The 12,745-nt window shown below is 41.5% G+C and overlaps 1 protein-coding gene across 2 annotated transcripts in view; it reads right to left on the bottom strand.

The window, feature by feature from the left end:
- The window catches only part of PCCA (propionyl-CoA carboxylase subunit alpha), a 388,477-nt gene extending 385,260 nt beyond the window's left edge, over positions 1-3,217 (bottom strand). For both annotated transcript variants that reach the window (XM_074963058.1, XM_074963066.1), the window contains exon 1: positions 3,079-3,217. In XM_074963058.1, coding sequence (XP_074819159.1) covers positions 3,079-3,150 — 72 coding nt within the window. In that variant the 5' untranslated portion in view covers positions 3,151-3,217. The remainder of the gene's footprint in view (positions 1-3,078) is intronic.
- Positions 3,218-12,745: the final 9,528 nt, after the last annotated feature.

Raw genomic sequence — 12,745 nt, 5'->3', positions numbered from 1 at the left:
GCTAGCAGTTGAATCTTTTCCTTGATGCTATTGAGGTGGCCTGTGTGCAGCATCATGAACCAGGGAAGCAAGGGGTAAGCCAGATCCCCCATGATCACTGTAGCACTGACAATACTGAAATGCCAGATCTGCTGGTCAGGAAAGAACATCCCTGTTTGCAGCTTTCTGAACAGTCCTGCATTCTTAAAGATGAGAGCATCATGCACCTTCCCTGACCAGCCAGCACTGATCACTGGCAAAGCATCCCCAGTGATCCATTAGCACTTGCATATCCATAGAAGAGTAGCCCTTTCTGTTGAGGCACTCTGTGCAAGGTAGGCTGGTGCTAAAATAGAAGGTGCACACATCCCTATCACCCCATCTCAGTTCAGGAATCCCACTTCAGCAAATCCATCCACCATCTCCTGCACACTACCAAAAGAGACACTCTTGTATAGCAGGCGCAGGAAACAATTAATAGCCCTCCCTACACACTTGCATGACAAGGGTCCTCACTGTGGATTTTCCAAATCCAAAATGATTTCCCACTGGCTGATAGAAATCCAGGGTTGCAGACTTCCACAGAGTGATCGCCACTCACTTCTCCACTGGCAGTGCAGCTCTCAATATGGCGTCCCGGAGCTGGAGGGCAGCAGCAAGCTTGGCACAGTCCCAGGAACATGGCATTTTGTGCCTGAAAGTTCTGCAGCCAATGCTCATCATCCCAAGCCTGCATTACAATGCAATCCCACCAGTTAATGCTTGTTTCTCAGGCTTAGAAGCAGCTCTTCTCCACCTGCAGCTGATCTACAATGCCATCAACAACCTTGAATTGGTTTTCACTGTGTCCCTCAGCAATCTATCCTCTATGAAACAGAACCTTAGCAGCAAAGGACATTACTTTCTAGGGCTCTACAAATACTGGAGGATTGTCTGTCCTGTGTTTGCAATACTCATGACAACAGAGCAGAGCTGTGTGAGCTCCATGGTTCTTTTAGAGAGGACTGACAGCAAAAAGTGCTGTGCAGTTTCACAGGATTTTTTTTTAAAAAGGCATGAAAATTATGAAATAGATGAAGTTGCATAATAGGAACTTGACTCCTTGCTCCCAATCACTCCCACACAACTCACTTCTATCCCACCATGCATGCCAAAATTTCTCAAGAGACTATGTGCCAGACAATGGCAAGTTGCACGCTGGAATACCTACCCATGGTGCATCAACACAGGCACTCCTGGTGAGTCACACAGCACCAATTCAATGAACCAAGAATGCAAGAGCAATATACTAACTGCAGAAGCTCTACTGCATAACTTGTATCAACCAAGGTTTCTAGCACAAATGTGGCCTTAGGCACCACTGCAATCCACAAAACTCCTGCTTGGCTGTAGGCACCTAAACTCAGTGGCGCCTCAAGAGCTCCCTCTGGGCATGTGCACTGCAATCTCCCCCCTAAGCCCCAGAGCAATCCACAAACTGGGGGAAAATAGATGTAGCATGCCTATCACACATACAGGGCCCAGAGGCCACCTACCAGATCAGGTCCCACTCAAAAACCCAGCTGGAGGAGGAGGCGGCAGTGCCCATGTTATAACCCAGTGGTTAGAGCACTCACCTGGGATATGGGAGATGCAAGTTAAATTCTCCCCATCTGCCAAGGGAGAAGGGGGAGGGAAGAAGAGGATTTGAACAGAGGTCTCCCACCTCTCAGAGTGCACTAAGCACTGATCTACAGGACATTCTGATGTGGGGCTTCCTCAAACTCTCCTGTTAAAGCTGTTCCACTGAGGATTTAAAAAAAAAAAAAAAAAAAAAAAAGTTACTGGACCAGGGGAGTTGGACCATAGTCTCACCCAGTGGGTGCCCTAACCACCAGGCTACAGTCACTCTCTCTGGGCCAATGGCTTAAGTATTTATCCAAAGTGCAACACAAGATTTTAGACCAACTCACCTTCCCACAAGACATGCAGATAATTAAGTTCAAAGATGAAGCCAGAGAATTCTAACAACGTTTTAATTTGTATCTACATAAGAGGGACAAAAGTTATGCTTCTTTAAAAGTTTAGCATAAGCTGTCTGCCATTTTCATATCTAACTGGGGTACTGCAAAGATGTTAGTTAATGTTTGTATAATCTTTTGAGCAAAGAGTCTTGTTCCAATTATTAACTGAGTAGCATCTAAACTGAGTTGTATGTAGCTATGCCAATATACTATCCCCTAAATTATCAGGAAGAATATAATAACTGCAAAATAATTTCTAAAAGGGGGCGGTGGAGAATCATTGCTGTGGAGTTATACAATGAAAATTTGAAATCTCTAAGATCAAGCCATTTTGGAAATACAGATGGGGGAGGGGGAATAAAATACACCAAGATTGAGGGCAGGGGACAAAAAAAAAAAAAAGATTTTTGGAAGTAGTGTTTGAAAACTGGATTTGTAAATGGACTCTGTAGCTTATAAACATCAACCTTAATTATGGCAAGCTACTGCCAATCCATAATGCATTTCACCTTCAAGTACAGGTTATCCTCCATGTTGACCTAATAGTATCAGTTATACTATATGTCAACATCTAGAGCAAGAAACTAAGGTCTCCAAAGTTGTCCTATTTTGCCTAAGATCCTATTTTTAAAATGTCAGTGACAGTCTAGTTTTTCGTTATATGCCTCACTAGTTATATACTTAATATCATGAATCTGTATCTTAAAGTATGAGATCTTTGTAAGAATTCACACTATGCACTTCAATAAAAGTTCTCATTAAATGTAAACTATTAACTTGATTTTTTTTTCTTATAAATTAATTTTCACAGTCGTTGGACGGTGCCTGCCCTTGGAAGCTCATAGGCTTCTGTGGCGCTTCATGCTCCATTGGACAGGTACCAAGTTCTCTACGCTGGTCCCTCACCGGCCCCAGGGAAGGGCGGCGACGGGCTCGCTCAGCGCTGCTCCCCCGGGCTCCTGCCACAGCCCGTAACGCCTCCTCCCGCGGCTCCCCCCGCCGCCGCCGCCCGCTGGGGCGCAGAGCTCGGCTCACCGCCCCAGCGCATCCCGCGCGGACGGCTCCGAGAGGCACCGGAACCCGGCTCCCCGCTCACCTGCAGCGCGAGCAGGTGTCGGTCCGGCTGCCGCCAGGCGCCCACAACCATTTGGCGCAAGGACGCCGCCATCGCCACTGCTACCCGGAGCCCTGGTTGCCCTTTCACCTCGGCGAGGGGGAGGGGGAGGGGGGTCAGCGCTCCGCGCTCAGCCAATCAGGAGCGTCGTCTTCCCTCGCTCCGCCCCCGCGCCAGGCCGGCCCTCAGGCTGTGGGAAAGAGTTAGGGAGAGCGCGCGCTGCTCCTTCCTCGCCTCGCGCCCGTCATCCTCGTGCCTCAGAGGAGCCGGGTACGCGGGGATTCCCCGAGAGCGCGGGGCTGCTGCGCGCTCCCGGCAGCCCAGAGCTGCCCCGCCCCCAGGTCACTGCCACCCCGTGCCCCGCTGGACCCGGCGCTCCGGCCGCAGGCGCCGCGAGCGTGACTTGGCCGCGCGCCGGGGCGAGGCTGCACTTTCTTCCCTGGGCTCGCGGTCAGTCGCCTGGGCACCGAGGCCAGGCTCCGCCGGCAGCTGTAGCAGCCGCGTCCCCAGCGCGGGGAGCCCCGAGCCAGCCCGGGCGGGCTTGGGAGTGGTGCTGGCGAGTGCACTGCCTGGGACCGCCCGGCTGTGAGGGCGTCGGGCAATGCAAGCGCAGGAAAGCATCCTGCCCCTCCGACCCACTGTGAACGCTGCCTAGGAGCTGCTGGTTTCTCCTCCCCCGCGAGGGAGGGCAGCACCTCGGGACTGCTCTGGCGGTATTAGCCCTGGGTGCTGTTCCCCCTCCCAATCCACACTGTGTCCACCACAGCCAGTAAGGTACACTTTATACATCCAGCTCTGCTTGAGTGTCACTAGTTTGGCTGCTAGTTAGAGAGTTTTCTAGCCTAAATAAGTTAATAGTATAAAACCCTTCATCCACCCCCCTCTGGGAGGTGATAGTACCACCCTACTCAGCACTGGTTAGGCCTCAGCCAGGCAGAACTGTGTCCAGTTTTGGTCACCAATGGATAGAAAGGATGTAGAGAAACCAGAAAGGATCCAGAGGTGAGCGCCAAAGATGATCAAAGGGATGGAATGCAAGCCCTATGAGCAAAGGCTGAAGGAACTGGGTATGTTTAGTTTGTAAAAGAGGAGATTAAGGGGGTATATGATAGTGGTCTTCAAATACTTCAAAGGCTGCCATAAAAAGATGGAAAAAAGTTGTTCTCTTCTGCCACAAACTGCAGCACAGCACCTTTAGATTAAATCTCAGGAAAAAACTTCCTAACTGTAAGAACAGTAGAACAATGGAACAGACTGCCTAGGGAGGCCTTGTAAGCACCTTCACTAGAAGTTTTCAAAAAGAGGCTGGATTGGATAGCCACCAGTTTTGGGTGGTTTAGACCAGTGATACTCATGCATCCGATGAAGTGAGCGCTAGCTCACGAAAGCTTATGCTCAGATAAATTGGTTAGTCTCTAAGGTGCCACAAGTACTCCTCTTCTTTTTGCGAATACAGACTAACACGGCTGCTACTCTGAAACAACTCACACCTAAGTGATTCAAGAGCCAAATTAGCAATCAGTATCACCCAAAAGAGCCACAGTAGTGTAAATTCATTGTTTCATTTACAATAGTACTATATATTCTTATTTAAACAGTATGATGGGAAATATTTGCTTGTTATGTTGGTATATATTATTCTGAGAGCAAAATGAGTATTATTTTATCAACTACAATTAGTTAATAACAAGGTAAAATCATCCCGATTGGTTAATAATTAGATCACATGGTGTTTTAATATGTGCTGCAAAGAGCCTCAGGGGACACTCGTGAGCCTGAGTCTTAGTATCACTGGCTAAGACACAACAAATCCTGCATCTTGGGAGGGGGTTAGGCTAGATGACCCTTGCAGTTCCTTCTAACCCTATGGTTCTATCATTCCATTATCACTGGAATCGCTATAGGGAAACATTTCCAAAGGGCCTCAGGTGGGGGGCTCTGTAAAAGGCCTGGGTCCCCACATTTGTGCACTCAGACAGAATGGGAATTTCCAAAATAGAATGGAAGTAATACTGATTCATTAATTAGCGGTATAAAAATAAGTACAGTAATGGTAAAGAGTAGAGAGGATAACTGGGCTGCATGTACTTACTCTTTCCCCTAATAAAAAAACAAGGGCATATTCAGTAAATGTGAAAGGCAACTAATTTAAAACAGAGAAAAGAAAATACTTTTGTGTGCATTATGAAATTAATCAGTGGAACTTTTTGCCACAAGATAATGTTTAGCCTAGAACAGCACAAAAATGGACATTTATTCAGAAAATATAGATAGATACATAGTTATATTTAATGGGTCTAAAAAGCTTGGAACAGATTAAACCCTCATGCTTCTAGGCACAAACCAACCTCTCATTGAGAGGGTTAAGGAAAAAACTTCCTTTATAGTCAGATTATTGCATACTTTCACTTTTCTCTGACACATCTGCCACGGTTGGACACAGGCTACTAGGCTAGATGGACCGATGGATTGATCTGGTACATAATACTATTTCATATGTACTAATCCTATAAATCTATAGTAAATTCTCTGTTTCTCTCAAATGTACATAGAATCAAATCCTGCCTTCATGCTATCTTTTTTCAGAGTGCAGAGACTCGAGAATAACTAATGAGGGGGTGCTGCTTGAATATCTAACCTGTGCTTCCTCTGACAACTAACATATGAGCACCAACAGCAGCTGCTGAGTGCACCTGAGCCCTTCTGGAACTTCTTTTCGGACACTCAGTTTCCAGACCATGCCCTTGTCCCAGGCCTTTGGAGTGCTCAGATATATTTGGATTCAACCAGACACAACCTTTGTAAATTCCCTCCAGGACTTTTAACTCCAGTTTGTGCCTCTAAATGGATGCTCAAACACCTGTTTGTACATACCCAGGATGTTAAAAACTTTGGCCTAGATTTATTAATTTTGTCATCTCTTTTCTAACTTCTCTTGGCAATAAATTTACTGAAATTGCACAGACAGAGAAGACGCAGAATGGTGGACAGTAGAATACTAGTTTTATCCCTGCTGCTTACTAAAAGACAAAGATGAGTTATGTGCCTCTTCCTCATATAAATTGAGCTGTTAGAATAAAACTGACATTTCATTGTTGCTATTACATGTTTTATATTTATATTATTGAAAATGCTTACTCAAGCCATACAGATGTAAATAATCTAATTGCAAAAAACCTTTATTGTCTAAAAGCATGTCATAATATATTTAATCCATCAGTGTCACAGATAAATCCATTTAACAATAAAGATTCCACTAAAAATACCCTGCAAACAACCACGCCAATTTCTTCCACCCACTTTCCCTGGAAAGTCTAGAAAGTCACTGAATTAGACCAGCCACAGAAGAGAGATCTAGAGTAAATGTCCCTCACTTCAGGGTTTAAATGAGATATCTATTTCTATCTAATCTACACCACTGTATAATGTCATTAAACTATATAACAAAATTCTGAGACATGGATGTGAGTTCCTCCTCAGTATATAGTAAAAAAAGAGTCACATGACATCACACTGGTGTTTTCTTTTGCTCCACAGAAGGGGTTCTGTTTGCAGGCCCTCCTTTAAGCATAGGCAACCTCCTACAGTGCCACATCAAAGGAGGCACCCCACAGTTGCAAAGGGAAACTGACTAGGATTACACAGAGGCATGGCTGCAAAGAGAAACTTTGCAGTCAGCTGGGTGTATAAAGAACTTGATGCAGTAGGAAACTGACTAGTGCAACTCCTTTTTCTTCTGCAGCAAGGGCAGGAACACTTTACTTATGGAAGGAACAAGACAGAAAGTGTAGAAGAATCCCAGTCAGTTCTATCTGTATTTCAAGCCTTTCTGCTTTTTAGAGTGATTTAACTTGGGCTTTCTGCCTATATTTTTTTTTGTATTTTTTTATTTATAAAATTTTACATCATAAGCTACATGCATGGTCTTTCTAAAAAAGACTAATTGTACATAAATAAAAAAGAAAAAATACATAATTGACTAAAATTATACAGTTATTGTTGCCAAATTTACAAGAACAATAGGGGGTCAACTCTTGTAAAAACTTCCCACTCGTTAAAGGCATGAATTTTAAAAAGTACCATTCAAAGTCAAGGATATCAGATTTGTTTATAAAATCTAAATAAATAGTTTTAAAAATAACATTTCATAGACATGCCTGGTCTATTAAATATGTGTAATAGCAGATTTCACTCAAGTTCATAAAATCACTGGAAACAATATGTCCCAGATGTTGTAATGATGCTCACTCTAATATGGTAACACCTTGTAAAATAAAGAGATCTGATTACTATATTACTGTAGAATGTCTCTTTAAACCAAAGCTTATTGTAGTAATGATTATTGTTTTGTTTTTGATATTTACATGTGATGGATTTATAAACCTGTTAAAACTTCCTAAATAAATAGTTTTTTAAAATTGTAAAATCTAGGCCCTAATCCTGCAAACACTTTAGAACATATGTAACTCTACTCATGAGAACAGAATCAGTTATTGGGGCTATTCACATTCATAAAGTTCTGCATGGTCGAAAGTGTCTGCCAGACTGGGACCCATATCATTTTCTCAGTATGCCCATTGGTTGCAAAAAAAACCCTAAATTTTAGATATTATAAATTGACTTGCTCCTTCCAATCAGAGAATTGGTGAGCTTTTGTCTTCGAACATAACCCTGAATTTACCCAGAAAAATTTAAGCTTCTGTAGAATGATTTAATTTTAAGTTACAACTCAGGAAAGGAAAATTCATAGTGTAATTGTAATCTTCATGTCTGTACCTTATCTAACAAAGAAAATAGAATATGAGATTTATAGGATGTAAAAACCTTAACAGAAAAGTTTGTGCCTAACTGACTCAAAGCTAGAAGAAACTTTAAGTATGTGTTACATACTCTGTAATCCATGTTCCCTTCTATTAGCATTCTATTCAATGGTCTATGAGAGACAGATTCAATCTTCCAGTCAGCCAGTACATCTGTCTATTAAGTTATTTACGAGAGATCTGGAACAGCATCAAAGATATGTAGGACCAAATTCATCTAAATGCAGCCTAGTAAGCAGGGGCAATTCCTGGAATTTTCTGAACCAAATTCAGAGTGACATAAATGGCAGTATATGTTACACGTTAGATGTATATTGGTCAAAAACGTGTAAAGTGACACCGTAGTGTAACTTGCACTAACCTGGATTCAATGCATATGCAAAATTAATGTAACTTATATGCCATGCCATAATGTCTCACAAAGATTAAGAACCAAGAGGGAGGTGAAAAATAATGCAAACTAACAGTACCAGGGCCAAATTCAGTTGTACCTTTTATGCTAAGGCTGAATTTTGTCCCAATAAATATAGCAAATCAGTATAAATTACATTGTTTTGTTTGAGTGTTTTTTGCACAGCCACACAAGTTATGCTATTTCACCATTTAAGCCTACTTACACTCACTTTCCAACCAATGTCCCTTGGAGACTAGATTTACCATTGCCCTCTGGTGTTCCACACTGCTTAAGCAATGCTAAGTAGTTGTAAATTCAGTTTATTTGCTGGATAAACCAACTTTATGGGTATTGTGCATTACATCAAAGGTGCAAAGCAGCTGGAACACAGTGGTGAATCTGGCCCTAAATGTATAACTTACACCATCCATTTGTATCAGTACTGATTTTGGCCCTAAATGCTATAGTCACCTATCATTGGAATCTCACATCACTGAAATATAATACTGTCATAAATATAAAGGGAAGGGTAACCACCTTTCTGTATACAGTGCTATAAAATCCCTCCTGGCCAGAGGCAAAACTTTTTCACCTGTAAAGGGTTAAGAAGCTAAGATAACCTCGCTGGCACCTGACCAAAATGACCAATGAGGAAACAAGATACTTTCAAAGCTGGAGGGGGGGAACAAAGGGTTCGTCTGTCTGTGTGATGCTTTTGCTGGGAACAGATCAGGAATGCAGCCTTACAACTGTTAGTTATCTAACTAAGTAATCTAGCTAAAAATGCATTAGATTCCCTTTTGTTTAATGGCTGGTAAAATAAGCTGTGCTGGATGGAATGTATATTCCTGTTTTTGTGTCTTTTTGTAACTTAAGGTTTTGCCTAGAGGGATTCTCTATGTTTTGAATCTGATTACCCTGTAATTTACCATCCTGATTTTACAGAGGTGATTCTTTTATCTTTTCTTTAATAAAAATTCTTCTTTTAAGAACCTGATTGATTTTTCATTGTTCTTAAGATCCAAGGGTTTGGGTCTGTGTTCACCTGTACAAATTGTTGAGGATTCTTATCAAGCCTTCCCCAGGAAAGGGGGTGTAGGGCTTGGGGGGATATTTTGGGGGAAGATGTCTCCAAGTGGGCTCTTTCCCTGGTCTTTGCGTAAGACGCTTGGTGGTGGCAGCGTACGGTTCAAGGACAAGGCAAAGTTTGTACGTTGGGGAAGTTTTTAACCTAAGCTGGTAAGAATAAGCTTAGGGGGTCTTTCATGCAGGTCCCCACATCTGTACCCTAGAGTTCTGAGTGGGGAAGGAACCTTGACAAAGACTAAGATCTTTCTCATTAAATTTGCTTCTCCTTGAGCTATTCATATTAAATTCCTTCCTTTCCCGCTTTCCCCTCCCGCCACATCATGCTATGAATCATCATTCTGTATAGTTCAGTGCTGATGTCTCTAAATCATTACCACTCTTTTTTCTGTTATATAAAAGATCTAGGACCATATTCAGACCTCATGTAAGTGAGAACTCTGTGAAGTACATGTGCAGTTGCAACTGCTTGCACAAGGTCTGAACTTGTCCCTTAGACATCTACACTGCAATAAAAGACTGCAGCATGGCTGTGGCTGAGCTGGGTCAGCTGACTCAAGCTTGCGGGGCTCAGGGTGCAGGACTAAAAATTGCAGAGTAAATGTTTGGGCTGGGGCTGCAATCTGGGCTCCAAGACGCACCCCCCTGGAAACCCGAGCCCTGCAAGTCTGAATCAATTGACTGGGCTCTAAGACTCAGTTTTACCAATTTTTTATTGCAGAGTAGACATACCCAAAGACTCCTCACTTCTCTCTCTTACTTTTTCTTTGAGGCCCCATTCAGCAAAGCACTTAAGCATGTGCTTTACACTTTAAAGTGTGTAGCTGAATTGGGGCCTGAATGTAATGGGCCTGATTTTGATGTTATACCTATTTTAAACCAGTTTGACTCTACTGATTTCACAGGAATAGTCATACCTGTGGCCCATCTAGTTCAGTACCCTGTCTCTGACAGTGGCTAGTGCCAGATGCTTCAGAGGAAGGCACAAGAAACTCTGTAGTAGATCATTTTGAAATAAACTGCCCATAGGGGAAGTTTCTTCAAACCCTCATCACAGTTAGAGGTTGGTTCATGCCCTGACACATTTATATAGACAGCAAAAACATCTATAGTTACATAGAGAGAGGATATCACTATCCAAATTTGTAAGAGATATAAATTGTCACACTTCAGGTCATACATCATCTGCTGATGTCAATGGAATGAACAGCCTTGATTCAGCAATGCTCTTAAACCTGTGCTTGAGTGCTTTGCTGAAGAGGGATAGGATTACTCATGCACTTAAAGTCAAGAATGTGCATAAGTGTTTTCCTGAACTGGGGCCTAAATGAGGGAAGGATTTGACCCAAAGTTCCTTGCTCAAGATCATACGAGTAAGGAAAGAGTGGGGCATAACCTCTTGATTTCCAATCCACTGCCCTAACCAGTGAGCCACAATGCCTCTTTAGACAATCTGACTAACAAATCATCAGAAAAATCAGGAAAACAAAACACGATTTCTAGTTTATAAAGATAAAGCTGTAGCTAGAGCAGATAACAGGTTAGCTTGAAAAAATGCTGGTCATGTATGCTTAGTGATTGTTGCTTAATTTGTTTAAACTGAAAAAGCCTATTTCTACAGTGGAATACAAATTAGGGTAATTATGTTGTGATGGAGTACTGAATGTTTAAGATGAAAGGTTTTCTTTACAAAAGCCCTGTCATCACTTGACTAGAGAAATATAAAATCCCACTTAAACAAAATGTTGGTTTTGGTATTTCCATATGAACAAAAGGCCTTTTAATCTCTTTTTAATATTGTATGGCACAGATTTTTAACCACCTCACAATCAAAATAATTACCATATATTCAAATGTGTAATTAGAGAAGGAAGAGATTGATATTTTAAAATATAATGAAATATGTAATTATATTTATATCAGATTAAAACAAAGATTTATAGATTTTATTTAATTACTTACTATGTATGTATTTTATTCTCTTATGAGTGTAGATACACACAGCTGGAACATCTGATCAGAACCTCTCAGACCTGGTGAAGTTCAAATCAGAAGCAGTTCAGTCAGGCAACAGGATGTATAGGTTATTGTATTAGATGAATATGTGGTGATTATTTATATTTTATCTACACAGATATAATTATAAATCTTTACTTATATTGTATTTGAGAACTGAAGTTATTTCACAATGAACATTTTCTAAAAGGCCAGCATGGGACTGCTTATTTCATTCTGCCTAGAAGAATAGTAGCATGTCTTAGGATCCAATCCTAGAAATCCCTACTCATTTGAGTAGATTTTATCAATGTAAGTTGTTCCAGTGAAACAAATGGGACTACGGTGTGACGAAGGCCTTTGACAAGGTAAGAATTTGTTGGATCATGCCCTTAGTTAATACAAGAGGCAAAGAAATCAATTAACCAGCCTGTGTTTAAGTAAATATATCCAGAACCATTATTCATTCCCTTCACACTAGAATTGAAAACCAATATTTGAAGTTTGGGAAAATTGTCGTAATAAGGATTATTTTAAATGATGGAAGTTTAAAGGCAAGCAATTTAATTACCAGGAAACCAGATCAAAGCCAATGTTTTAAATGGGCATTTTAAAATGAGTTATCAAGGAAGATGCAGTTTAATAAAAAAAAGTAAATATGCAAATTGTCCCAGTGTTTCCCACCCAGAGAGATAAAAAGACTCTTGCTATATGTGATTCACATTAAGGAAAAGAAAAAACAGTCACATTTGTAACAAGTTAGTATGTCAGACCTGGCACATACATATGCACAGAAAGAAAGAGAGAGACAAAGAGGAGATTGCTTTTATCCTCCAAAATGAGATAATAATTTCTAATTTATTATTTCCTAACTAATACTGCTTTGTATTTATCTATCTAATCAAGATTTTCACAGGTTCACATATCCTTAGCAAAGTAATATGTACTGCAATTGAAAAATCTGATTTTTAAAGGGGCATCAGTCAGCCTACCATTTTGAAGGTGCAAATGCTAGTATTGAGACATCTAAACAGGTGGCTGCATCTGCAAGTAAAGCAGACATCTAAATCCTATAATTTGCACCTACAGTTAACTGTGCATGAAACATTACATGTGAAAAAAGCAAGTTATTTCTATCAAATTAGGCCCTAAATGTTAGGCATACTACTAGGTCAGATTGTGTAATTTACAATTACAACTCTGGGGCAGAGTTGCACCACTCCATGGGGCTCTCCATGCCTCCTCTCTCCTCCTTTTAGGATGATGAGTGCCTCTAAAGGCAGTAAGAGGGGACAGTGAGCACTGGGTAGCTTTCCTAAACAAAGCACCCCCTCCTCTACTGAACTCAGTAGGA

The sequence above is a fragment of the Natator depressus genome, chromosome 1 (genome assembly GCF_965152275.1).
Source record: "Natator depressus isolate rNatDep1 chromosome 1, rNatDep2.hap1, whole genome shotgun sequence".
In the NCBI taxonomy this organism is placed as follows: Eukaryota; Metazoa; Chordata; order Testudines; family Cheloniidae; genus Natator; species Natator depressus.
The sequence above is the reverse complement of the archived record's forward strand: the minus strand, read 5'-3'. Positions and strand labels throughout refer to the sequence as shown.